The 25,291-nt window shown below is 56.7% G+C and overlaps 2 protein-coding genes across 2 annotated transcripts; both read right to left on the bottom strand.

The window, feature by feature from the left end:
* Positions 1–191: 191 nt before the first annotated feature.
* On the bottom strand, positions 192–3,814 carry SCRN2 (secernin 2). Its single transcript, XM_047081140.1, has 8 exons — positions 3,738–3,814; positions 3,199–3,372; positions 2,773–2,954; positions 1,988–2,187; positions 1,322–1,537; positions 1,018–1,183; positions 736–916; positions 192–472 (listed from the first exon to the last, which is right to left on the bottom strand). Exons 2-8 carry the CDS (start codon positions 3,370–3,372, stop codon positions 314–316), a joined length of 1,278 nt encoding a protein of 425 aa, XP_046937096.1. The 5' UTR covers positions 3,738–3,814; the 3' UTR covers positions 192–313.
* Positions 3,815–7,761: 3,947 nt separating this feature from the next.
* SP6 (Sp6 transcription factor) lies at positions 7,762–13,629 on the bottom strand. Its single transcript, XM_047081722.1, has 2 exons — positions 13,563–13,629; positions 7,762–11,365 (listed from the first exon to the last, which is right to left on the bottom strand). The coding sequence occupies exon 2, from the start codon at positions 11,305–11,307 to the stop codon at positions 10,177–10,179; it is 1,131 nt and encodes a 376-aa protein (XP_046937678.1). The 5' UTR covers positions 11,308–11,365; positions 13,563–13,629; the 3' UTR covers positions 7,762–10,176.
* Positions 13,630–25,291: the final 11,662 nt, after the last annotated feature.

The raw sequence follows: 25,291 nt of genomic DNA, 5'->3' as shown, positions 1-25,291 counted from the left end.
TCTCTTGCACACACGTGCTCACGCACCTGGGGGGGGGGCACCTCTCCTCACAGGCCCCTTCCACAACCTTCTCCATCACCCAAGTGAGAAGACTGTGCTGCCTGGCAAGCCCACCAGAAGCCCTGTAGCCAGCTCAGGGCTGTCCTTTGCCCTCATTTGGCGCTCCTGCCCCTGCCAGACCTGGGATCAAGTTCACCGAACAGGGAAATAACATACTTTATTGAGGCAAAGGCCGAGCTGGCCACCCAAAACAAGGCTGAGGGGAGCAAAGGGATTGCACTGGGGTCCTGTGCCCACCCCGGCCCCATGGTGCTCAGGCATACACCTGGCTCTCCCTTTCCACAAAGGCCTGGAAGAGGCCGCCCAGCTCCTGTGGGGGTGGCACCTGCTCCCCGGCCAGCAGCCGCCGCGCAGCCTCCAGGCCCTCCTGCTCCAGATCCCGCTGCTTCTGCCGGAGCTGCTGCCCCCGATCCTGCCCAGGAAAGGTAGAGATGGGTCCCAGGGACAGGCTTCCCTCTGGACGGAGGGGAGATGCCTGCCATCTGCCACAAGCAGGAGGAAGGACAGGGCACCCGGTCTTCTTCTGGGCAGCTGGCTTTGAAGGCAAAGACTCTGCTCCCCCCAACTCTGGAGTCTCTCCTCCCCTCCCGGATCCCCTCATATTTCCAGAATCCCGACTGGGGGCGGGAGAAGTGAGTCATGGCCCCAGAGTAGCCCCTATTCCCCGAGGGTTACCTGCTCGCTCTCTATCAGCCCCAGGGCCACCTGGTGCCGGAGGTAGAGGGTGTGCCGGCGATCCACCTGAGTCTGGAATCGGGGCTGAGTCCGAACAGGGTCCCGTGCTCCAAAAGTGGGGGACAGCACCTGGGGGGCCTGGGCCGCCCCCGCCCCGAAGATGAAAGGTTTGAACACTGACCTAACGGGACAGAGATGGAGGGAGCAAAGGTTATCACATCCCCCCGATCTTCCCCCGCCTGGCACCCTCTCCCCCGCCTTCCCCGCCCCCATTCCTCTCACCTGGATGGGTCTGGAGTAGCGGTGAGGAAGTGGACGCAGGGCTGTGTGGGATCCCGGGGCAGGATGGACACCATGCTGGCCGTGGTGCGAAAGCCTCCAGAGTCCATACAGATGCCGCTCTCCTTGTTCCTGAGGATGCCCATCATCACCTCTGCCGTGATGCCCCCTGCGAAGGAGGACAGGCTGAGGGGCCCTCCGGGCAGAAGGGGGACCTCTGGCCTTGGATCAAAGCTGTGGGAGAGGAGAGAGGCTGGCACCACTGTGGCCCTCCTGGCCCCCACCCCACCGCCGTCCACGCACTGACCTTGTTGCTGCTGCAGAAGCTGTTGCCCGGCCCGGAAGCGGGCTTTGGCAGCCTCCATGCGCACAGGCTGCTGGGTCAGGGAGAAGACCTGAGCGAAGTCAAAAGTGCTCTGCCCATCCCACCAGCCCTGGGCCAGGGCATGGGTCCGAAGGTCTGCGTGCTCGGCCGAGATGTCCGTGCCTACGCTCAACTGGTTGGAGATGTTACGGGCCCCTTCTGTGGAGAAGTAGGGGGAGGGGGGTGGCTCATTTGTCATTAAGCACCTACTCTGTGCCAGGTGCTAAGAAGATGATGGTGAAGAGAACGGACCTGCCCCCGTGGAGCGGGAGACAGACAAAATGATCACAGAAATAAACGTGAGCTTGCAACCGTGGTGCACGTGATGAAAAGGCACCTGCTTGCATATAAGGGGGAAACTTGACCACCAGGGAGTCCAGGAAGGCTCCCCAGAGGAGGCGGCCAGCTAAAGTACAAGAGAATTTAAGCAGGTAAAGTGGGGAGAGAAGTTCCCCACTGGGCTCACTTCCCACCGTCCTTGGGTGTGCCTGCCAGTGAGAAGCTTGCACGTGGATCCGCCCTGCCCTTCACCCAGGGTTTTCCCACCCCCTCCCGAGGCTGGCAAAAGGGGACAGCTCTGGGAGGCGAGCCCCGGCGCTGGGCTCTCACCCTGGATCCTCTGTGCGGCCCACAGCCTCCCTGCCGTCTCTAGCACCCACGCCTCAGTCCGGTCAGCCAGCAGGAATGTGTTGTGGTAGCAGAACGGTGTGGGGTCCTCCCGGCAGCTGCCCCCTTGCCCGTAGCGCGCCAGCAAGTCTGTGATCACACGCAAGGCCTCCAGGGCAGAGCTGCTCCGTTCCAAAGCCAGCCTGGCATGAAGGGGTGCACGGAAGGGGAACGCAGCGTCAGTGGCTGGTGACGGAAGCTCCAATGGACGGAAGGCGCCCAGAGAGGCCCAAGTCACAGAAAAAACTCTGCCAGAGTTGGTTGTATTAAAGCGCAGTTAGGCGGGTGTTTTTCAAGTTCTTCTCTGAGGGTCCCAGGAAGAGGCCTCAAACGTGGTTTCAGAGAAAGAAGGGGCCCGAGTTCCCCAGCCTCTCTTCAACCAGAGCTGCTCTGCTTTTACTGGTTTTGTAAATCGGGACTCCGTATGAGATTTCAGTTGGGAGGAAAAAAAAAAAAAGTACTTCTATTTAAAAAAGAAATTTGAAACCACTGCCCTATTTCTGGGCCAGGAGAGGCCCAGAAGTGGCCACATTCGGGAGCTCCTTACCAGACTGTGGCGATGGGGCCAGGAGAGAGGAGGAGCAGGGGCGGCCTCCCTGGTGACGGCAAGGGGGACAAAAAGGAGGAGGCCCTGGTGAATCTAGCTGAGGGGAGGGGAGGATGGCCTGGGTCTGTCCTCGGCTCTCAGCCTTTCAGTGTGTAGAGATGAGGGAAGGCAGGGTCCGCACCTGAGTAGGTCCATGCCTAGTAGGGCTTCCCCCTCTCCAACTGGCTCCTTGGTCCACACTGCCTCATTGCCAATGCAGACACCATGCTCATTGGCGCCCATCTCAGCCCCCCACAGCCAAGAAGGGCGGCTCAGGATTACAGCGTGAGTCCTTGACACCTGTTCCACCTCAATGTAGGTGCACTGCAGGTAAGGGAGGAGAGAGGGAGTCCATTCAGAAAGGGTTTTATCATTCCCATTGTACAGATGAGGAAACCGAGGTGGACAGCAGCTAACTAACAGGCCAGGTCCAGGTTGGTAGACTGGAAGGTCACGCTCTTCCCACCACATCCGGGGCCTTGCCAGGTGCGAGGCGCAGAGGAGGAGGGTCTTAGAAGAATGCCTAGATCGACCACACCTCCCGCCGCTTCCATAAGGCCTAACCCACCTGGAGCCGGCTGCCAGGGGCATGAGTGCCTGCCGGTACAAACACCACCTCCTGCACCTCGTCCCGCGGTCGGTCGGAATTCTTGGCAAAGATCACAGCTGGGATGGCCGAGGCCGGGGGCACGGAAACAAAGCAATCGCAGGAACACGGGGTGTCAGAGCTCCACGAAGCCATCTGGGGAGAGGTGGAGGTGCATGTGTCCCCCTCACGCCGCCTCTCCACCATCCTGGCCAGAGCTCAGCCCTAGGGAGCCCCCCGCTTCCCAACACGTGTAAACAGGCACTCAGGGAAGACACTGCTGTTGGGTTCTGGACACACTCGATGCGCGGCGTGCACAGCCCAGGCTCCAGGCTTGGGAGGCAGCAGGCGGGCGCACACCGCAAGCTCCCAGGGCCCTGCCCAACGGGGAGCCCGACCCACCAGTGCCGTCGCGGGACCACCTCCCTCGCCACCCCACCCCACTCCCTCGCCACCCCACCCCACTCCCTCGCGCCTTTTCTGTCCACATTCTCGCCTCCCCAATACCGTTTGCCCCTCACCCTGTCTCCTTCCAAGATTGCCGGCTTAGTCCCGGGCGCCACCGCCTCCGCTTCGGGTCATTGGGCGGAGGCTCACAGGTGACCTGGAAGGCTTTGGCCCGGGGGGCGGAGCCGGAACCAAGCGCCTGCAGTTCCTTGGTTTTCCACCAGGGCGCGCGCCAATACTACTTCTTGGAGCGCTGCAGCGTGGGAGACCTTGCCCGTCCGCCTGCCCTTCCTAGCTCGGACGGCTCACGGGCACTTCCAGCCGAGACACCATGGGGAGAGGCATCTGCAGGTGGAAAGGAACCCACGTAAAAAGAGAGGAAAGAAAAACCGGCCAGATTTGTTAGAGAGCGCGGATTGCTGGGGCATCTGGAGGAAAAACCTCAGCTCGCAGCGTCCTGGTTTCAATTACAAAGGTGCAACCTAGCCCTACCTCCCCCCCAGGGCATAAGATCTGAAAGATTGTTACAGGGAAGGAGGTCTAGGGATAACTTAAGTTAATGCATTAAAAAAATAATAAAATTTTTTTTTTTTACATTTATTTATTTTTGAGAGACAGAGCACAAATGGGGGAGGGGCAGAGAGAGAAGGAGACACAGAATCCGAAGCAGGTTCCAGACTCTTGAGTTGTCAGCACAGTGCCCGACGCGGGGCGCAAACCCACAAACAGCGAGATCGTGACCTGAGCGGAAGTCCGATGCTCAACCCAGCCACCTAGGCGCCTGTAATGCATTTTTTAAATGCACATATGCTCAAAACCCATCTGACTCCCCAAAGGTAGGTTCTGGCCCACAGTGCTCAAACTCATAGGAAAATAGCTTTGAAAGGAAATTTGGAAATTTCTAGTCCAAAGATTTTGTGCCTTTATATATAGTGAAACTGAAACAACGAAGGAGAAGTCTTGGCCAAGGGGGCACATACCGGTGTGGGGATTTGGACTCTGATCCCAAATGTTCTGCTTTCCAGGTCATTTTCCTCTATAACGCATCTCCATTACCAGCATTTAAGCAAACGCATCTCACCCCTTTTTGCTCTATGAAGCCCTCCAGAAATGGGGACAGGAGAGATACTGCAGATTATCTACTTCTCCCACATCCATCCTGCCAAACAGTCAGGGCTGCTGTTCAGAGCCCTGGCCACAGCATCCCAGCCTGTGGTCTCTCCTGGGATGGGAATGAAGGCACAGAGGCCATGGCTTCCCCAGGAGGCCGACTGTGGGCAGGTGTACCAGATAAGGGTGTTGGGGGAGCTGAAATCTAAGATACTTCCTAATTGCCTGTAGGTATCTGAGGCTGATTCTGAAGAGGAAGCTGTCCCCAAGGAGGTGGGCTTCATTTTCAGAAGGGGGACTGCCACTTGTAAGATGAATTGACCTAGAAGCTGGGCTGGAGGCAGGGAAGAGCATCGCCTGGAACTCTAAACACTGGCATCTTGTCTTGCATCTGCTATGGAGCTGCAGTGGCTATCTGGGCAGGTCACTTTATCTTTGAGGGCCTCAGTTTCCCCAGTGGCAAAATGATGGCATTGAACTAGATCAGTGGTTCTCAGCCATGGTTTGGGGAGGGAGGGGAGGCATTAGTTTTCAACCATGTGACTCCCACAGCACAACATAATACTTTAATACTCCACTACTCAGTGTTCCACAGACTGCCCGCATCAACATCACCTGAAAGCTTGTTAAAAATGCAGAATCTTGGGCCCCACCTCAAACCTACTGAATCTGAAGCATGTTAACAACACCCCCAGTGCAGGGGCGCCTGGGTGGCTCAGTTGGTTAAGTGTCTGACCTCCACTTAGGTCATGACCTCAAGGTTTGTGCGTTTGAGACCTGCGTCAGGCTCTGCATTGGGATCCTCTCTCCCTCTCTCTACGACCCTCCCCTGCTTGCATTCTCTAAATAAATAAATACTTTTTTTTTTAAGCTATTTTTTAAAAAAACCACCCCTAGTGTCAAGTTTGAGAAGCGCTGCTCTAATATGTCCCTAAGGGCATAACTTGGTGGGGTGCTGGAAAATGAATCAGGGTGTCTTGAAAAACTCCATGGGTGACTCTAATATGCCCTCTACCAGGCGGAAACAGCCAGACTATTTGGATCCTGAGACTCTTTTCAAACCTGCACGGCTAACATGCTGAGCAGTCGGGCTCACCAGAATTAATGGAAAGTGAAGGCGTCTTCAGGTGCGCTGTCGGGGAGGGATTGTGAGCTTGCCCTTGGACGGCATTCCAGAAGCAAACATCAAGGCTGCGTGGTGACGAACATGAGCACCCAAAGCAGCCTGCCGCAAAGCCAGCTCCACTCCTGCACTTCCCCTGCTGCCCGCGGTGGGGCAGTGTGTGTCCGCGGGACCACAGCGCAGCCCCAGGCTGCAGTTCCCAGGCGGCCTGCGGCTCGGTCACTTTCCCATTCCTGATTTCACTCGAACACCCTAGAAGGCCTGTACTCCCACCTCCCAAGACAGCAGATGGCCACTCAGAGAGGTTGCCCAAAGGGTCAGCCCACATGGTCTGACTTCCCTAATTCCCTCCCGGCCCCTCCAGGATCATCCCTGTGGGGGCACCAGATCTGAGGCATCAATGGTGGCCTTGGGCTCCCTCAGGGGGGCCAGGCCAGCCAAGCAGCATTGCTGCCGATCGGAGCCAGTGAGCAAACATCAGAGCCCCACCAAAGGCCCCCGCTAAGAATGCGGGTCAGCAGGAGGAGCTGCGAGGGGAGGAGGGGTGGCCCTGGCCCTGCCCAGACAGGCCCAGCCGGCCCCACAGCTGCCCTCCTGTCCCTGGGGGCAGCGATGGGCTAAAGGAGGAGAGGACTCACCAGGCTCCTGGGGTCTAACTTCCCCCCGCCCCCAACCTCTTGGAAGACAAAAGAAGCACCCCAAGGAGTGGGGCGGATGGGCACGAGGTCACCATCACTGGAACTTTGTGTGCCCGCCCCTCTTCCCAGGCTTCCAAATCCAGGAGCAAGAGAAAATAAACAGTTGCTCCCCCCAAAATGAGTCTGCTTCCAGCTCCACCCCCTAAATCATTCTGATACCCCGCCCCCCATATCCCAAAGTGGCCTTAAACTTTGTGACTCCGGATTCTCCCAAACAAGTGATGAGAGGAGCCAATCTGGGTACCAGATTTGGCTCCAGGAAATTGGGCTAGGGGTGGAATGGGGGAAACCAGAATCCCACTAGGGAAGATAATAATTTTGGCCAAAATGTAGGATGGGAAGGTAAAACTACACAGTAATCTGGCCTGCCCCTTTGGAGTCCCAAATTGATCCTCTGTCAACCTTCCTAGCTTTGGGGCTCTGGAGTCATAAGGTGTTTGTTTTTCATTGCACATGAATTAGGCACCAGCTGCAATACCAGAAATTGGGCAGCCCGGGAAAGTGTATACAGATGGGCATTTCTGCATATCCAAGGATGCCCGATGGGTCCAGTGAGGGTGCGTTTGTGCACACTGTGGTTGTGTAACTGTGGCGGGCCCTCTAGCTGAGAGTTGCAGTAGGATCCTTCCCTCATACTTTCCAGCTGGGCGGGAGCCCATCAGATATCTTGGCTGCCTTTCATCGCCTTGTCCCTGATAGGGATCATCCTGGGTGAAGAAATCGCTGTCAGTCACCCCCGCCTCACTGACAGCCAGAGGGACTGATCACACCCCCACGGGGGCGGGGTGACGGGGCCCCAGAGGCTGGTTCTCCCTGGGAAGGCAGGGAACCAGCATTCTTGGCAGAGGAGGGGAAAGAGGGGGCTTATATGTGGAGGAAGGAAATATCTACACCCTTCTTATCCCCCAGGGAGGGACAGTCAGCCCAGCTATCAACCCTGAGGGAGCTCCTCCTTCCTTCGGCATTAGCCACCTCCAGGGAAGGATCTGACCCTTCTTCAATCGGCTCAGCTCTGCCCCAAACAAAGGGAGGTGAGGCTGCGCAGGGCTGCAGGATCAAAGGGAAGTGTCCACCCCACCCGGCAGCCGGCCTCGTCCTCACTGCTAAGGGACACTGAGTCAAAAAGGAAACCAGAGCTGGAAGACAAATGAAGCAATGATGTGGTTGATGACTTTATTACGGCATAAAAAACACAGGCTGTTTCTTCCTCCTCCTCCCCCCGCCCCCAAAGTGGGTTCACAGCAGTTAAAAGAAAAAAAAAAAATCCTACATTTCTCCTCTAGGGGGCTGCCTAGAAGGGGGGCAGACAGCCAAGCAACCTAGATCTATGAAGGAGGGGAGCAGAAGAAAACCTATCCGAAGCCCGCACCGGCACCCTTGGAGCTCAAGGCCTCCGTAGGGGGAACATCGGTGTCCCCCTACAACCTCGAACAGCCATTCAGGAGTTCCCCATAGGATGGTCACTGGGGAAGACTGTCCTGGTGGCACCAGGAGGGGGTGGCTGGTTTCGATGGGTGGAGGAGAAAGGCATCCCACACCCACAGTGCCCTCCCTCTCTCCCCCTCTCTCCACCTGCCCAGGCAGCCTGCAGGCGCTCCCAGATCTCTCCTGCCCCCAACCCTCTCAGCAAGGAAAGGGACCTCTGGTTGGGGTAGCAAGAGGTAGGGAAAAGAGGGAGCAAAAAGAAACAACATTACTTCTTAAACTACCCCAGGCCCATGAGCCTCTCAGGGAGAGTCACCCTGTCCCTTTTAAGAAGGGCTCCCTTTTTTACACAAACACATATTCCTACCCAGACCCCAGACCCACTTCCCATTTAGCTCCCAGTCCTGGGGACTGGGCTCCAGCATCCCTAAGGGAGGAAGAGATGCTGTGGGCCTATGTCCTAGGACCTTGGACGGGGTGAACAAGGTGGGGTCTCTCTAGCTGGAGACCCCAGGCTCAGTAGAGAAACACACACACACGTACAAACAACATGCACACACACGTGCCCTAATATTAAATAAAATACCTTTTGCTTATAACTTAAAAATCAATACACAACTAATCCTCGCATAGGGGTCCACGTAGAGAAAGAGGGGCAAGGGGGAAGGGGAAGTCAGGGGGAATGTTATGGCCTCTACCTCTAGCCTGGGAAAGCCCGCTAGTTCCAGATCCTTCCCCCATCAGCTTCCTTCCCTTTGCCTGACTCTGGCTCTGCCCCTGCTAGGCTTTCCCCTCCCCAGTTCCCACTCCAGGATCACAATCAGGATGTATTTCTAGCATCTAAAGAAGGGGACAGGAACAGCTTCCTGGATATCACCTCAGAAGACAGACCCCTTCCACTAGGAGAACACCTCCTTCATATGCAAAGGGAGTCCCCCTGCCCAGAGTCAAAATGGGGAGAAAGGAGCCTTCTAACACACACTCTATAGGAGGGGCCAGTCTTGCAGGCAGCAGAGAAAGGAAAGGGCAGAGCAAAGAAAGAGCTGGGGCTTAGTGAGCAGGTGGGCAGGGGCAGAGTCCTCCGCTCCAAGTGGGGACCACTGTAGGTCCCTGTGCTGGGACACCTCACCTACTCCCTGGTCAACCAAGTAACCCTCTTCCTCTCGTCCCGAAGGGAGAAGCAAATGATGGGTGACCTGGGATGAGGGACCTACACCAATTCTAGGGTGGGTGCTTCTGGCTGTTTTGAAAACCTACATCAGGTAACAGATGGGGAATGTGGACTATACTGAACTTTATTTTTCATAAAAACCATGAGTTAAGGACTGAATCCGAGTTAGAGAGGGAAGGGGTTAGCTCCTTCCACTGCCCGCCAAATCCCTTTCTCTCCTTTTAGAAGGGGACTTTTTTTTGCCCTCCCCCTTCCCAATCTAGCTCTCCCCTCGACCCCACAGCTCTGGCTGCACGGCTGTCCCGGATTCTGGCCGCTTCCTCTCTTCCTTCATGGCCCCATCAGAGTGGGTTTGGAAGGGTTAACCGGGAGGCACATCAAAGGAGTTATTTCTACAGCAACAACCCTCCCAACCAGATAGAGACCGCTCCCTAAGGGGGACCCCTGCCTCCCCTACCCCACCTCAGCTCTCCCTCGGGAAACCATAAGGACAGAAGCACTAAAAGCGGGATGAAAGGGACCCGGGCCGCAGGGCGGGTCCGGAGGCGCTTTTATGTCCCGGTTCCCAGGCGCTAAGGACGTGTCCAGACAACTACCCTCAGCGCCCGGGGCGGCCCCACTCCTCTCTGCTCCAGGGACGCGCCGTCTCTTCCAGCAGGTCCCCTCCACCCTCCAGGCGCGGTAGGGGTACCCCACCCCAACCCCCGAGCCTGGGGACAGGAGCGAAATAAGGGATGAAGGGGGGGGGGACAGAGGGGCATGCGCAGCTCCCCCAGCCTAGCCAAACACTTTTCGTCCGGCCCCGAGACCAAAACACCCCTACCTAGCGCCCCGTCTCCCCGACCCGGCACCACTTTTCCTCCCCCTCAATAAATAACCACCTTCTCCTCTTCCTCAAGTCGCCCCCCAAAGGCATCAGGCCAGGAGGAAAGCTCTTCGGATGCCCCCAGGGGAGACCAATGGGGGGGGGGCGGTACCGGAGGAGCTCAGTTGGAGGGAGCCGCGCCGCCCTCGGCCTCCCGCTTGCCTTTGCCCCCGGCGGGCTCCACCGCTCCGCTGGCCTTGCCCTCGCCCGCAGCCGCCCCGGCAGCCTCCTCCTTGGCGCCCTCGTGGGTTTTCATGTGTTTGGCCAGGTGGTCGCTGCGCATGAAGACGCGGCTGCAGACGGCACAGGGGAACTTCTTGGTGCCCGTGTGGGTCTGGAGGTGGCGCTGCAGCTCGTCGGAGCGCGTGAAGCGCTTGCCGCAGAAGAGCCAGTTGCACACGAAGGGACGGTCGCCGCTGTGCCAGCGCAGGTGCGCCTTCAGGTGCGACGTCTTGGCGTAGGCTTTCCCGCAGCCCGGGATGTGGCAATTGTGCAAATGCTTCTTCTTGCCCCCGTCGGGCCCGCACGGAGCCCCCAGTCGCTCCGCCTCCAGGCAATTGGGGCAGCGGCACACGGTCTGGCCTGAGCTGCGGGGCACTGACCGCCGGGAGCCTTTGGGCCGGGCTGCTCCGTCCAGACTGGAATCCAGCCCCTGGGACTCCGGGGCGGCCGCTTCCAAGGCCTTGGCCCCGTCGGGAGGCCCCAGGAGGTGCTGCCCTCCGGCGGCTGGGAGGAGGTGGTGCGGGTGCGGGTGGGGAGGCGGTGCGCAAAGCTGGTGGTCTCCGACGTAGCCCCCCAAGCCAGCCTGAAGCGCCCCGGGGTGGCCAGGCGAGGTGAGCGCGCCCTGAGTGTGGGGGAGGTCCATCCAGCTGGTGCCCGGATGAAGGTCCCACCAGGAGCCATCCTCAGTGCCTGGGTGAGTTGGCCGGAACCACGATTCGTAATGGTGGGACATGTCCGGCTGCAGGAGCTTGGAAAAGGGTCCCGGGGCCAAGGGACTGTCGCTTTCCAGGTCCTCGCAGGTTACCCGAGAGGAGGCCCCCGGCAGCTCATAGCCCTGTGAGAAGTCCACCTCAGGGCCCAGCGGGAGGCTCTGCAGCTCTCCAGGCTGCAGCGGGGAGGGGTAGTCCCCGGCCTCCGGGCTCGTGTGGCCCTGGTATGTTTGGAGAGGCTGCAGGTCGAGGCGCGGCGGGGAGGCGTGAGGCGCGTCCGTGTGCTGGCTGCCCAGAGAGCCGCAGACAGCGGTTAGCATTGCCGGGATCCGGGGTGGGGTGGGGAACAGGGATGGTCAGGGGCACCTCAGGTAGGACCTAAAGGAGGCAAAGAGGAGGTGAAGTGAGCAAAGTAACCAAGTCACTTTCAGTCCTAACCCAGACGGCCTCCCCGCAAAGTGCTCCTCTCCCGACTGGGACTGGCCGCTGCAAAAGAGGAGCACACCTCCGAGTGGGGACTAACGACCAGTTAACAGAATTTGGGAGTGCTAGGAAGGGTTGAGGGTGTGAGGTTCTCAGCCAAGGCGGGGGAGTCTACCTTCTCCTAGCTGATCCCTCCTATGGGGCCCAGCTCATCCTGACAGTTGGGCTGGTCCCAGGCTGGTAGGTCAGATACACCTACAGTTCCATGCTAAAACCATCCCCACCCTATCTGCCCAGACCAGTGCAAAGGGCAGTGTGGCGTTTACCTTCTGCAGCCCTGCTTCCAGCCCAAATGGAGGCTCTACACCCATCTCGGCTTCCCTAGTTTAACTCAGGACACAGATGAGGAGAGGGAGGTGGTCTGTTTCTGAAACTCAAAGCTTGAGGTGACCTGATTTTCCAAAGCTCAAAGCAGGTTCTGAGATATTGGGGAAAGAGACCTCGTTCCGCCCCTGAGGCATGTTCAATGAGGAAGAGCATTTCACTGTTCTCTACCATTGCCCTCCGCTCTCTGTCCAGATGGCTCCAGCAAACCCACTTCCATTCCTGGCCCCCACCCCTCTCCCTCAGGCAGGAATTCACCTCCCTGGGGTGCAGGTTCAGTGTTGATTCCCAGGGGACTTCTCCCCACCAGAGAAAGTTAAGCTTCCTCTCCTGTCCTGACCCACACAGCCACACAGCTGGCTGTCTGGCTGTTACCCGTGCCCTCCTCCAATCTGGGGGAGACCCAGATGTGAAGCTGGGAGGGGTCAGCTTCCCCAGAGAAGGGGGTCAACGAGAGAAGAGCTTACTAGCAAGCTCTGAAAGGTAAAATTGTCACCCCCTTACGGGATGCAGAGTCGAAGTGGGGACAGCGGAGGGCAACAAGGAAAGCCAGAATCACAGACACTGAGAAGAATTACCCCAAGAGACTATATAAGGGGGCGCATTCTAGGCTTGGATCGTTCTTAGGTGTTCTGCAGACAGTTCTAATATACAGACAAACTGAGAATCACTGCTTCAGGCCAACCCTCTTATTTAAAAAAAAAAAAAGAGGAAACTGAGGCAGCATTTGGAGAAATGACTTGTACAGACATTCATTTATTTGTTCAATCAACAAATGCATACTTTATGTACCTCTGTGAACCAGGTCTCCGGACTCCTGGTCTGTTACCCTTTCCCTACACCGTTGGGAACCAAAAGATACCCACCCCTCTCTTTCTTAACCACATATCTGTGACTTGAAAGTCCTTTTTCTCTCACCACCTCTCTAAAGCCTGGGAGCCCTGGTGCCTCAGGTGTCGGGCTTGTGTGCCTGGCCTTCTCTGATGGTGGGGGAGGAGGTGCAGTGGTTTAGGGCAGGGACTTCTTCCCACAGCAGGGTTCAGCTGACCCTACCACCTTTGGCCTCTGGGACCAAAGAGGTGTCCCTGGTAGTTTTGGAGAGGGAGGGAGAGGGGGACTGGGGCGCCTACTCAGGCTCCCGCTGCCTTACCACAAAAAAGGAACAAGGGTGAAGCAGCAGGGATGGAGCCTCAGGCCCAGGCGGGGCAGCCCAGAAGGGGCTGGGCGGGAGCAAAGAGGCCTGGGACCCTAATAGCTTTTGGCGTCTGGGAACTGCCCCAGGGACCGGGGGGCGGGGAAGCTAACGACCCAGGCTCCAGAGTGGCCTCTCCCGACACAGGGCCAGGGAGTCCAGTCCTGGGATGCCGCGGCCTGCCTGCAAAGTTTCGGGAAGGGAGACAGCAGGGCGCGCACTCCCGGCTTCCCGCTCCCCAACGCAGGAAGCCGGGTAGAGACACCCTTCTTCCCCCTTCCGCCGCCTCCCTCTCCCGATCACCGGCGCTCAGGTGGTCAGGACTTCCGTACTCCCAGTCCTCAAGGTTCCAGTCCTCCGGTTGTCCCAGTCGCTCCAGTTTCCCCGGTCTCCAGCCTCCTCGGTCCCTCGTCTCGCCCTTCCGCCCAGGTTTCACTCGGCCGGGGCTCCAAGCCCCTCGGATTCTTTAGGACCACCTCCCCCAAGGCCACGGGAGGCTGTGGCGAGTGCGCGGCGCGTCTTTCCGAGAGGAGCCCGGGATCGCGCACCCCTGGCCGCCCAGACCCTGGCTCCTACCTGGAGGCTGCGCTCGGGCTCCGGGCACGGCTGGCTGGCGCGCTACCCACGGGCGCTCATGGGCCCCGCGCGCCGGCGGGCTCTCCGGAGGCGAGGGGCAGGAGCCGAGGACGAGCGGGGGCCGCGACCGGACCCGGCGGCGGGCGGCGGGCAGCGGGAGGCGGAGGAGGGGCGGAGGGCCAGCGGGAGGGCGGAGGGCGGGCGGGAGCCAGGGAGCGAGCGAGCGAGCGAGGCCAGCTCCGCCCGTGACTCACCCGCGCTCTCTGCCTTCATCCTCTGCCCTGCGCTCCTTTTTCCCCGAGTCCGCGGCCCCGCCCACCTCACCTGCCGCCGCCTTTAACCCTTGCGGGCTCGGCCGGACGGGAGGCCCGGCGAGGCCCGGCCGGCGGAGAGGGGGCGGGCTCGCTAACTAGGTCGCCTCCCGCCCCTCCCTCGCTCCTCCCTCGCCCCTCCAGTCCTCAGGAGGGGGTCCTGGGCGGAGCGTTCCCCAGGTTCCGAGACACGCCCCTCGGGTGGAAAACTGCCCCGGAGCCGGCCCCGGGTGGCGGGGGAAGCAGGACTCGGACCCTGGGGGCCTGGAGGAGGGGCCGGGTTCTCCGCGTGAAAAGGAGACTCCTTTGGGGCGCCGCTTGCTTCCAGGGCGCTCGATCCACCCGCCCGGCCCGGCAGCGCGGTCCGGGTACTGAGAGGAAAAGGAAACAGGACTGAGCGCCAAGGCTGTGTCCGGTCTACCTCGGGCCTAGGCCGTGAGAACTCTGGGCTGTGGCCCTCCTCCACCATTCTCTCCGCCGCTCCTCTCCACCACCACCACCCTCCCCGGACATTTTCGCCCTGCCTTTCTGGCTTCCCCCCCTCTCCGGCCACTCGCCTTTTTGGGGTGGACTCCTCTTCTCCTCTGCCCTACTCCCCTGCTCCCCAACTTGCCCGGGTCTGCCTTCCCCTATTCGTCTCCCAGACCCCCTGAGTCCCCACTCCCCATCTCCCCTTGGGCAGCAACCCCAGCACCTCCTAAGACCACCTCTCAAGTACGCGACCCCCTCCGTCCGGGAGCTGCTCAGCCTACATACGCCCTGCCACCTTGCCCCCCGCGCACCCAGCCCTGAAAGCTGGGGCAGGCTCCTGAATGGCCCTGGGAAGGGACACTTCTGGAAAGAATTGAGCGACCCCTTGCCACGATTCTCACCTGACTGTCTAAACCCAAGTTTGGAGAAGGGTCTGGGATTCCTTTGAGGAAAAAATGCACATACACAGGGCAACGTTCTGGCAAAGTTTCAGGGCGTTCACGGCGCCCACCGAAAAACTCTCAAGGTCCCAGTTGATCGAGATACGGAGCGCCCGGTGGTTAGAGGAGTTCCTCCCTCTTCCTCGCCGGGCTGGCCTGTGCGCCCGCCCGGATAGTCCGATGCTCCCTTCCCGATTGGTGATTGGTGCCTCCTCTACCCGCCGCCTTGACCTCCCGAAGCGACTCCTTTCTTGCACCGGAATTCTGATCAATTTCCATATTTTTTTTTCTTTTTTTTTCTTCGTTGCGCCGTTTGGCTTTCCCTACGTGTTTTGCCATCGGCCTTTTAAATTTCGTTTTTTGTCTTTACAGTCGTATTAGGCACAGCAGCACCAAAGTTTAGGCTGATTGAATCTCACCTCTGCAGCCGCGATTCCGCCACTATTGCTTTACTAGACTCGAATTTCCGTTTGGGACACGCTCGAAGTGCCACTATAAAACGGCTAAACTGAATCCACAAGCCACTTGAAAATCAGTCTTTGTGTGCTCCCCGCCCCCTCCCCAAACACACACGTTCTTAGATTCAGAGTCAAGGTTTGATTCGTTCTGTCCATCTCCCTCTTTTCTGAGACTCAATTCCCTCATCTGGGCAACCTGAGTTCAAGTTGGGAGACTTTCCTGGGGCTTAAAGGAATTGATGCACCTAAAACACGTAGCCCCTGGGTCCCCTGGTAAGGTCGCAGAAAAGGGAAGATGTGGTTGTAATTATTAAATAAGTAGGTTCCCAGCAAATGTTCGTTGGGTTAAGGTATATTCACAAGATCTTTGGACTGGGAGTTGGTGGACCCAAATTGTAGCCCCAGCCCTGTACTTGCTGAACTGAGCTGGTGGGTTAAGTCACTCTGAGCCTCAGTTTCCTCCTCTATTAAATGCAGGCAGAGCAGTTGCCCTGCAGAGTAAAAGACAAGCTCCTGGGGAGCCTCGGGGTGTTGCGGGATGTCAGGGATCATACTTTCCAGTCAGTCGAATTTCCTTCTTCCGGACACTCAGACCCCCTGTGATGTAGAACTCTCTAGAACTGCTCTGGGTCTTTGTGGCCACTGCAACATCAACAACTCTCTATCAACACGGTTTTATCTCCTTTCACTCAGCCTGCAAATCTCTGCAATTTGGGTCTGCATCCCAGTTCACAGTCACGTCCAGAAGGGAACCTGTGATTCAGGCTCCTATGTTAAGTCTGATTTTACCCATAGGCATTCTCTACCTCCACCTCCCTGCAGCCCGCTGGCCTTCTGGCTATTCCGGAAGCTACTGCTCTTAAGATCTTAACACTCTGCTGAGGGATCTGAGTCCACCCTCCCATTTATTTATAGGCACCAGATTATCTTATCTTCCTGGCTCCTTCCATCATTCCCTGGAAAGCAACAGAGAAAGGGATCCAGCCCCTGGATAGCATACTTCCCACCCCACTTTCACCCCAGGCCCCCTTTAATCTCACCCCACCCTGACTGGCGGCCGCCTCGGGTCCCAGTCCAGTCCTCTCAGAAAAATTCAGCCATCCTGCTTTCTTGCCCTGCCTAGCTGTCTGCCTTTCTTCCAGGTCCCCCTCTACTTGCATTCTTCTGGTTCCAGTCCTTTCCATTTCCCACTGGCCAGACGTTTTCCTACTAAATGGTGCCCATGGTCTGATGTCGATATGACTGCTAACAGAACCACTGCCCGGTACTCTTACGTCTTCTCAACATTGAACAATGCTGCTTACCACGTCGGCTCCCACACAGACTGAGATTTGCCCAGGAATCGGGCCACTTCTAGCCTTCTTCGTCATTCCCCCAAAGAGGTAAATAGACAGATGTTGCCACAAATGTCCAGTCCTGCTACCCCTCTTCTTACACCTCATTTACGGTCAGCAATCAGCAATCATTTTGTACCTGGAGGAGCCTCACTAGTCCCCGTGGCCACCATAGCTGCCGTGTCTTTATTGAGCATATACTATGCTCCAGGTGCTTCCCACAAATATCTCTAATTCTCATGGGCATGCAGCAAAGTCACTATTATTATTGTTCCCATCGTGCAAACGAGGAGCTGAGGATCAAAGATGTGAAATGACCTGCCCAAGATTACAGAGCTGTTAAATGAGACAGAGAAGGAAACTGAGTCCAGATCTGTCAGGCTCCAAAGCCATTGTTCTGCCTGCTACTCCATCTGGCCTCGCTAGGGCAGAAGTGATGGCCCAGAGAGTCCGGCTCCCCTAGATGCAGAAGGTGAAGGGGGTGGCATTCTTAAACTGATCTCCCTATCAAAGCCATCCATGATCCCGACTGTAATAGGACAAACGGGTCCCATCTTGGATTGCGGGGACAAGTCACAGTTATATCTGGGGTCCTTTCTAAATCTCAGTTGTCCTTCTGTGGAGACTGACCTACGAAAGTATTAAAGCTGGTCTGCCCGTAACAATTGTCCAATGCAAGCCCTTGTTTTACTGGTAGGGAAACTGGACCCCAGAACAGGGAGGCACGTAGCTCAAAGTCACACAGAAAGTCAGAAGCAGAGCAGGGACCAAAACCCCCCCATCTCCTAATTCCCGATTGTTCTCTCTTCTCCACTTTCCACTCCCGCCTTCAGGCTGCACTCGGAAACCTGCTAACTAATGATCCTGGACACCAACACGTTCCTCCTATCCTTCCCTCTTCCCACCCTGCTCTCCCATGTTCCTGGGAAACTGGGCAGAGTCCAGAGCTGGGACCAAATGGTTCTCTTTCATTCATCCGTATTCATTCAGCACTTACTGAGGGCTTACCTAGGGCCAGGCACTATACGGGACACTAAATCTATTACAAATCCAACTCTCACTGGCATCCACATCTGTTTTTAGTCTAGAAGATGAACCCAGCTGAGGATAGTATATCTGTATGCTGGGGGGGGGTGTACCCATCGTGTCTGCGTGTACCTTTAGGGCTTGAATGTGGGGTGTCTGTCCTGTCTCCATCATAAAGGGAGTTCCCCACAGGACATGTACAGAGGTTTCTCCCTTACTACCTCTGCGGGTCTTCTATCGCGCATGAACTTCCATGTGGTGAGCGTGTGCCTTACATGTCTATTAATATTCGCCCGTCTTTTCTCTCAGAATGAAGCCCTTGGTTATCTATTAACTGGTGAATCCCCGCCCCACTTGGCCCCCAGATCTCAGCTCAGCCAAGTCCACAGACCTCCAAAGAATCCTCTTTGATTCTCCATATAGAGTCCCCCAAGATAAGAGTCCCTCTTATCTCCTCCTTCCTGATTCAGAGAGAATCAAGCCTTCCAAACCCTTCTCCGCGATCCTTTTGGAGTGGAGACTTGATCCTCTTGTCCCCTGAACCGGACAGGGAACAGCCCAGCCCCTCTTACCAGTCCATGGAGCCCAGAGCTGGCAGCGGCAGTGAGGGGCAAGCGGGGGGGTGATGGGAGAACCAGGCTTTTATAAAGGAGGCGACAGCCGGAGCCAGAGGGGGAGGTGAGAGTCTCTGGCAGGGCTGTTGCCAAGTCCTCGGCCCTCTCGGAAGCTTTTAGGATAATCCAGGAAACAGTGGCCCCCCGGCTCTCCTGGGGGGAGTGGTAGGGGGTGAGATCTGAGTCTCCGAGTTCTGCCAGGAAAGGAGGATTTCAGCTGGAAGAGGCAGCTGGGGGTGGGGGACGGGGGAACAGGAGGACTTCCCTCCCCAGAAGTTGGACGGGCAGTGGGAGAGGGACAAAGTGGTTCTCACAGGATCAGCGGAGAGATCTGGAATGGCTGGAACTGTCCACATTACATCTCCCTCCTTCTGAGGTTTTCTCCATAGATTTGGTGGGAAAGAAGGAAGTGCCACTTTTAAGACTTGAGACTGAGACGCAACTGCCCCCCCTCCCGCCCCCGCTTCAAGTCAGTCCCTCCCTGCAGAGCTCCCCAACAGGGATGGTCTCCCCTGCCTCTGCTGGAGCCTCATACCTCCTCCTCCTTTCCTTCACCCCCTTTTCAGATACTTCCCAACTCGGAACGCTCAGGACCTGATGTAAGCCACCTTTTGAATCTGGGATCTTTCATTGTGAAATGGGGTGGGAAGACCATCTCCCCGACTTAGGATAGGGTGGGGCAGCTTGGGATGGGCAAGAGGTCACCGAAGACTAGAGGCAGAGCCCAGCCAAGAACTTTTATAGACGGTTCAGGAATCCTGGGACTCCAGGAGAGTGAAGAGGCTGGGAAGGTGGCCTGGAAAGGGAGACGGGGCCTGGAGGTGAATTTAGGTGGTGGCCCCACATCCCCAACGATTTACAGGAATTTAATTTTAGGGTGGTGGTAAGTTTAGGCGTGTTGGCTAACAGGCGCATGTCCTGGAGCAGAGGGGGACAAAGGACCAGGAAGGAGAAAGGAGATCAAACAGAATAAGACCGGTTTCCCCGAGTTCTCTGAAGCTAGGAATTCTGACCCACATTGGAGAGTGGCCTGGAGACTTTTCATGAGATCGCATCCCATGCTCAGCCATAGCCCAGCGCCCTTGGCCCTGAGCGCAGGTGCTGCTGTGCACCCCTCTGCACATGCGCAGAACCCGGTGACCCAAGGTTGCATGCCACCTCCCCCATTGAGTCTAGCACAGGGTGAGTCAAGGAGCCTTCATCCTGAACTCTCATCCTGCCCCTCCCCCCACACCCCCAGAAATCTCTAGACTGGGGATTCCCAGTCCCTTCATTAGCTTTTCAGTAATTATCCTGTAAAGGCCCTGACAGGTCCTTCCTCTCCCCATTTTAGAGATGAGGACACTGAGGCCTTTAAGAGCGCTAAAAAGCTCAGCAGAAACCCACCCATCAGGCAGGAGAGAATAGAGTGTTGGGGGACTTGGGAGGCAGAACTGCACCCCTCCCTTCAATCCTACGCTAAGTTGGGAAGACAGGGCCAGCACAACTCCCTGGGAGAATCCAGGCGTCAGGACGGTGGCAGGCTCCAGGGAGGGGCTTCCCTGTCCCTCCCCACCTTCCAGCCCAGAAAATCAGAGTGAGGGGGGGGAAACAAGCTGGAGAGACCACACAGGTGGAGTAAATAATGTTAATACAGGAGCATTATCACTAGGGCATTTCCTCATGGATAAATGTCTCAAATACCAAAGGATGCCTCCAAATTATAGTTAATTACAGAGTTGATTTGCATAAATTATAAGGTGAGCATACAAATTCTTTCAATCGGTTCCATATGCTTAGGTAGCAGGTCCAGTCCAAAAGATGGGAGAATCTTGGGGTGGGGGCAGTTGGGGGGGGGCGAGAAAAAGACTCAGCCCTTGGCCTGGACCTGCTGGCCCACACCCCTTCTCCCAGCCTTTGGATCAGAAAGGGTGTGTGGGGACCCTGACCGTGTTTGCCGAGAGAGGGACTATTAACACGACCCAGGCCCTGTTTGGCAGGGGACCCCCTCTCTCCTTCTGTTCACACCTCCAAACTAAGAACAACGCGCTTTCCCACCACCAGTGGGGGGTGGGAGGGAGAGATGAGGTAGGCCAGCGGTGGGCGCATGAGGGCCTAGAGCTCTGTGCTGGGGGGTGGAACTCGGGAGTCGCCTGTGGCCTTCAGAGGGGAGGAGAGGGCTGCTGGAAGGAGCTGAAGACCAGCTTGTGCTATCAGCTCCCCCTGGAGCCACCCCCTCCCCCAAGTGCAGTCGTTCCCAGAGCCAACCCTGGATCCCAAGTTTGATGTTGCCGCTGCCTGCACCTTCCAGGTGGCTCCTCAGAGGCTCAGACTCCCAGACTTTCGTCTCCAGCTCCTGGGCCCATTTCCTCTGCCCTCGCCTACCAGCCCCCACCGCCTCCCTCACCCACTTCTAGCTACTAAGACTCCACTTCCTCCTCCAGCTCTCTGATTTGTCCCTCCCTCACTCTGGGCCCCCATCCTCACCGGGAGGCTTGCCTCCTTCTCGTCCTTCTCCACTTTTCCCTCCTTGTCCAGCCTCCTTCCCCCAGATATCCGCCCCCTCCGTGGTCAACGTTGCTTTTCTCATCCACCAACAGCTTTCTGCTGCCCCAGCTGCTCAGCCTCCTGTCCTCAAACTTTCCTACCCTGTGCCACCCCACAATCCCTTGCTGCATGTAGTTTTCTCATTCCCCCCATATACCTGCTCCAAAGACGGAAGCTACTGGATTAGTTTGAGTAGAAAGGAGGAGGCTGAGCTGAGGTCCCCCAGGTGCCATGGGTGAGAGTTTGTTAACCTCCGTCTTCTCATTCTAAAGTCAGCAAGAGGGGCGCCTGGGTGGCGCAGTCGGTTAAGCGTCCGACTTCAGCCAGGTCACGATCTCGCGGTCCGTGAGTTCGAGCCCCGCGTCAGGCTCTGGGCTGATGGCTCAGAGCCTGGAGCCTGCTTCCGATTCTGTGTCTCCCTCTCTCTCTGCCCCTCCCCCGTTCATGCTCTGTCTCTCTCTGTCCCAAAAATAAATAAACGTTAAAGTCAGCAAGAGAGAGGGGGCAATGGAGAAAGAGCCTAACGTGGCTCCTGGTACTCAGTAAGTGCTTAATAAATACCTGTTGAATGAATGAATGCATGCATGCATGAATGAATGAATTGGAAGGTGGGCACTGGTCTGTGAAAATTCTAGGGAAGTACCAACGTGGTGATAGGAATGACTTCTCTACTTCTCAGCTGGGTTATTTTTCAGGCCTCCTGAAAAATGAGCTTTCTTGCCACTTCTTGCCCAATAGCCTAGCTCGTCCTTTAAGCCAATAAGCGATTAATTATGCTGAGATGCCACTGTAGCTTGGCACTCTCCATCTCCAGCACCTCTAGTGGCTCCCCAGTGCTACCTGTGACATTTGAGACCCTCCTATATGGCCTCCGTCACCTTTGCGATCTCCATTTCCAGTGGTCCTTGTACAGACCCTCCAGCCCGTCCCAGCACGTCTAGCCACCCAACGCATCCAGCCTTCCTCCTTTTGCTCCAACTATTTTCACCCCGGCTCCCCCATATCAGCCTTCAAGCCGCTGGCTCACAGCCTGCTTTCTCTATGAAGTCTTCTCTTCTTAGCACATCCCTCGCTTGCTCCTCTGAACTTGCCTCGTTCAGTGGCAACTAATTGCCACGTGCCCTGTTTCCATGGAGCTGTTGTTCTTATCTTTCCTACTGGTCAGTAGGCTCCTGGAGGGCAGAGACAGCCTTTTTCATGCCACCCAGCCCTCAGCCTAGCTCCTTTCTTTAAGAAGGGGGTGGCTAAGCATTGGGCTGAGTGGATTAGAAAAATGTGTCCCTGGCACCAAAGCTTCCAGAAGCATCTCAGTTGGGGAGATGAGCAGTGAGGGCGGAAGCCCAGGTCAGGTGAGAAGATACAACAGGGGCCTTGAAACCCAAAGATCCATGAAGAAAGTGAGCCCAGCTTCCCTGCCATTCATCCACTACACACACACACACACACACACACACACACACACACACTGCCACGCCACCCTCCCCCACCCTAGACCCTGGACCCTGGTTGGGGATGGAGGTAGAAGGACCCAGCAGGATGTCTAGGACATGCAGACCTTGGGTGAGAGCCCAAGGGCTCTGCCTTGTCAGTCTGCTTGGAACAATGAATTGGAGGTTTGGGGGAAAGGGACCCAGGGCAGTGAGTGGAAGCTGGAAGAAAGAACTGGCCAGACAGCCACCATGGAGAAAAGCAGAGGCAGAAAAAGCAGAATCTCCTTTGGCCCTCTGTGGACGGTTAAAATCCTCACCAGGGTGGCAGGATCCTGATTACGTCATGCCTCAGCTCAAAAACATTCAATAGCTTCCCATTACCTTCAAGAGAAAGTCCATACCCTTCAGCCTGGAAGGTAAGCCCCATTCCCCATCTGATCTCAGCCCACCTTTCCAGCCTCACCCCTCTCTCTCCCCAGGTCCCAGCCACCGAGGGGGGGGGGGGCCTTCTACTCCATCCTTATTGTCCACACATTTTTATGACACATCCTGTTCCATGTCTAAAATGCTGTTCCTCATTTCTCTGCCTGTGAGCTCCTGCTGATCCTTTGAAGGCCCACTCATATGCACCCCCTCCTCTATGAAGCCTTCTCTAGTTCTCCAAGTTCCCCTTTTCTGTGTTCCCAGAGTCCTAAAACACAGAGCACTTAGCACTGATAGGTGATATAATTGTGTGTGTGTGTGTGTGTGTGTGTGTGTGTGTGTGTGTCAGATTGAGACCCTTGGGAGACTGGAATTTTCTCTGGTCATTCTCTGGTCATCTTCGTACTCCGACCCCGCCCCCCCGCCCCAACATCTCATACAGTGACTTAGTACTGATTGTGCAGTAAATATATGTTGCACTGGATTTATTTGCATCCTTCGCCGAGGACAAGGGACTGCCAGGCCAGAGGTTGGTGGGTTCTCTGTAAATCCCTTTGTCACAGCCACCCATAGCTTGCCTTGTGTGCATGCATCAAGATGTTGCACCAAAAGCATGCCTTGACCCTTCCCCTTTACCCGCCACTGTGCCCAGTGCCCTTTCAGGAAGCGAAGATCGAGCCAGCAGACAAGGCTCACTGAAAGTGCCCACATCCCGTGTCCGGGCCATTCGGGCACTGCCACCAACCTGCAGCCAGGGTCAGCCAGAGAGCCTCCAGCTGGATCCCATGAGAGGGGAATTAGAGGGGATGGCTTGATATCAGGACCTGGCAGGCAAAATCGGGCGGGGAGGGGGGAGGGCGGGCAGTGCCCTGGAAAGGGGGCCGGTCTCATTGTTGTGGTCTGTCTGGGAGATTCCTCCCCTTTTTAATTTGCTTCCTGATTGAGGGGTTGGCTCTGCCTGCCCAGCTCCCCCGTCATTATCTGCTGCCGGTGGCTCAGGTGCTGGCGAGCCTGGCGTGGCCCCTAGGTTATTACCTGGAGCTCTGGGGGTGGCAGAGGCCTGCCCCTCTGGCCGGGGTGGAGGCCTGTCTGGAATTTGCCCTGATCCTACCACCCACAGGACAGCCATCCCGATGCCTAGCATAGTGGACACACTCACAGGGCAAGGGGCTGCTTTTATGGAAGACAGCTGGTTCCAGGGAGACTTCAAAATCTAGAAGAAGGTTCATCTGTAAGGCGCCTACGGTGGTGATTCGGGAACCTGAGGCAGTTAACCCCAAATCGGAGCTCTTCCCAAAGGCTAAGGAAAGGTACTAAAGTTAGACGTCAAGAAGAACTTCCCAGCCATGTTGGGAATGAGAAAGAGAGGGCAGCGAAGCTTGGTGGTTTCCACCCTGAAATCTCCCTCCTCTGCAGCGTCCAGAAAGCCAGGAGTCACAGAGGAGCAGGGGTGTCATTGACCCAAGAATCCATGGTAACCAGGACCCAGAATCTAGGAACTCCCTGTCTGTGGGCGCTCCTCACTGAGTGCCCTGGAACGTTAGACCTCAGACCTCTGGCCAGTGCCCTTGGGCACAGCCTGGAGACCTAGAGGGGAGAAACCTTGCCTCTCCCTCTCTCAGAGTCCCCAAAGCTCCTGCCCTTTGCCCCGGCTCTGATTGGGCCTGTGGGCTTCAAGGACAGGAGATAATATCAAGATAAACAGGAAGTGCCGAATTAGAGACACGAACTTTGTTGTTTTAGAGGGCGCCCAGCGCCAAGCAGTGGTGCCAGCTTGGTAGCCCTGGAGCCTGGCGTCTGCCTGCTCTCCGTGCAGCCAGCTGCCCCTTCACACCCTCACTGAGGACCAGGGTGAGAAGGCTCCCTGGAAAGGAAGGGAGCGGGGAGGCAGGGCATGGCAGGGAAGGGGTTAAACAAGCGCTTCTTTTTTTCCTTCACCAGCTGAACTTTTGTAGTGTCACCTCTGATTCACACTGGGCACTTAGTCACTCATTCAGCAAATATTTTTAAATGCCTGCTCTATTCCAGGCACGTGCTCTCGACACAGCCCCCCTTCCCTCTGTAGCGAACACCCTACTCACTTAAATGTAAGCTCCGTGGGGACAGGAGTTTCTGTTCACTCCATTCCCAGTGCCTGGAATGGTGCCTGGCCCTCTACAAGGGCTTTATAAGTTTGTTGAATGGATGAATGGAAGGAAGGATAAATAGGTGGGAGGAAAGAAAGAAGGAAGGAAGAAGGGAAGGAAGGAAAGAAGGAAGGAAAGAAGGAAGGAAGGAAGGAAGGAAGGAAGGAAGGAAGGAAGGAAGGTGGCCACCCTGAGAATGGGCATAGCAGGGTCCCGTGAATTTTCAGTCCCTTGGACTTCTTTTTTTTTTTAATATTTACCTATTTTTGAGACAGAGAGAGAAAGAGAGAGAGAGGGAGAGATTGAGCGCAAGCATGAGCAGGGGAGGGGCAGAGAGAGGGAGACAGAGGATCCGAAGCAGGCTCCCGACAGCAGGGAGGCTGACGCAGGGCTCCAACTCACAAGCCATGAGACCGTGACCTGAGCCAAAGTTGGACCCTTAATTGACTGAGCCACCCAGGTGCCCCCAGTCCCCTGGACTTCTTAAGGACAACATTGATGATCCACAGATACTCTCCTCCCCATCCTGGCTGCCCCCAAATGAATCTTTGAGTCTCGACACAGTAGGTG

This window comes from Lynx rufus, unplaced genomic scaffold, assembly GCF_022079265.1.
Source record: "Lynx rufus isolate CCGP_SWC_20201006 ecotype Redwood Valley unplaced genomic scaffold, mLynRuf1.p SCAF_18, whole genome shotgun sequence".
NCBI lineage: Eukaryota > Metazoa > Chordata > Mammalia > Carnivora > Felidae > Lynx > Lynx rufus.
Note: the sequence above shows the minus strand (reverse complement) of the source record. Positions and strands in the feature narration are given on the sequence as shown.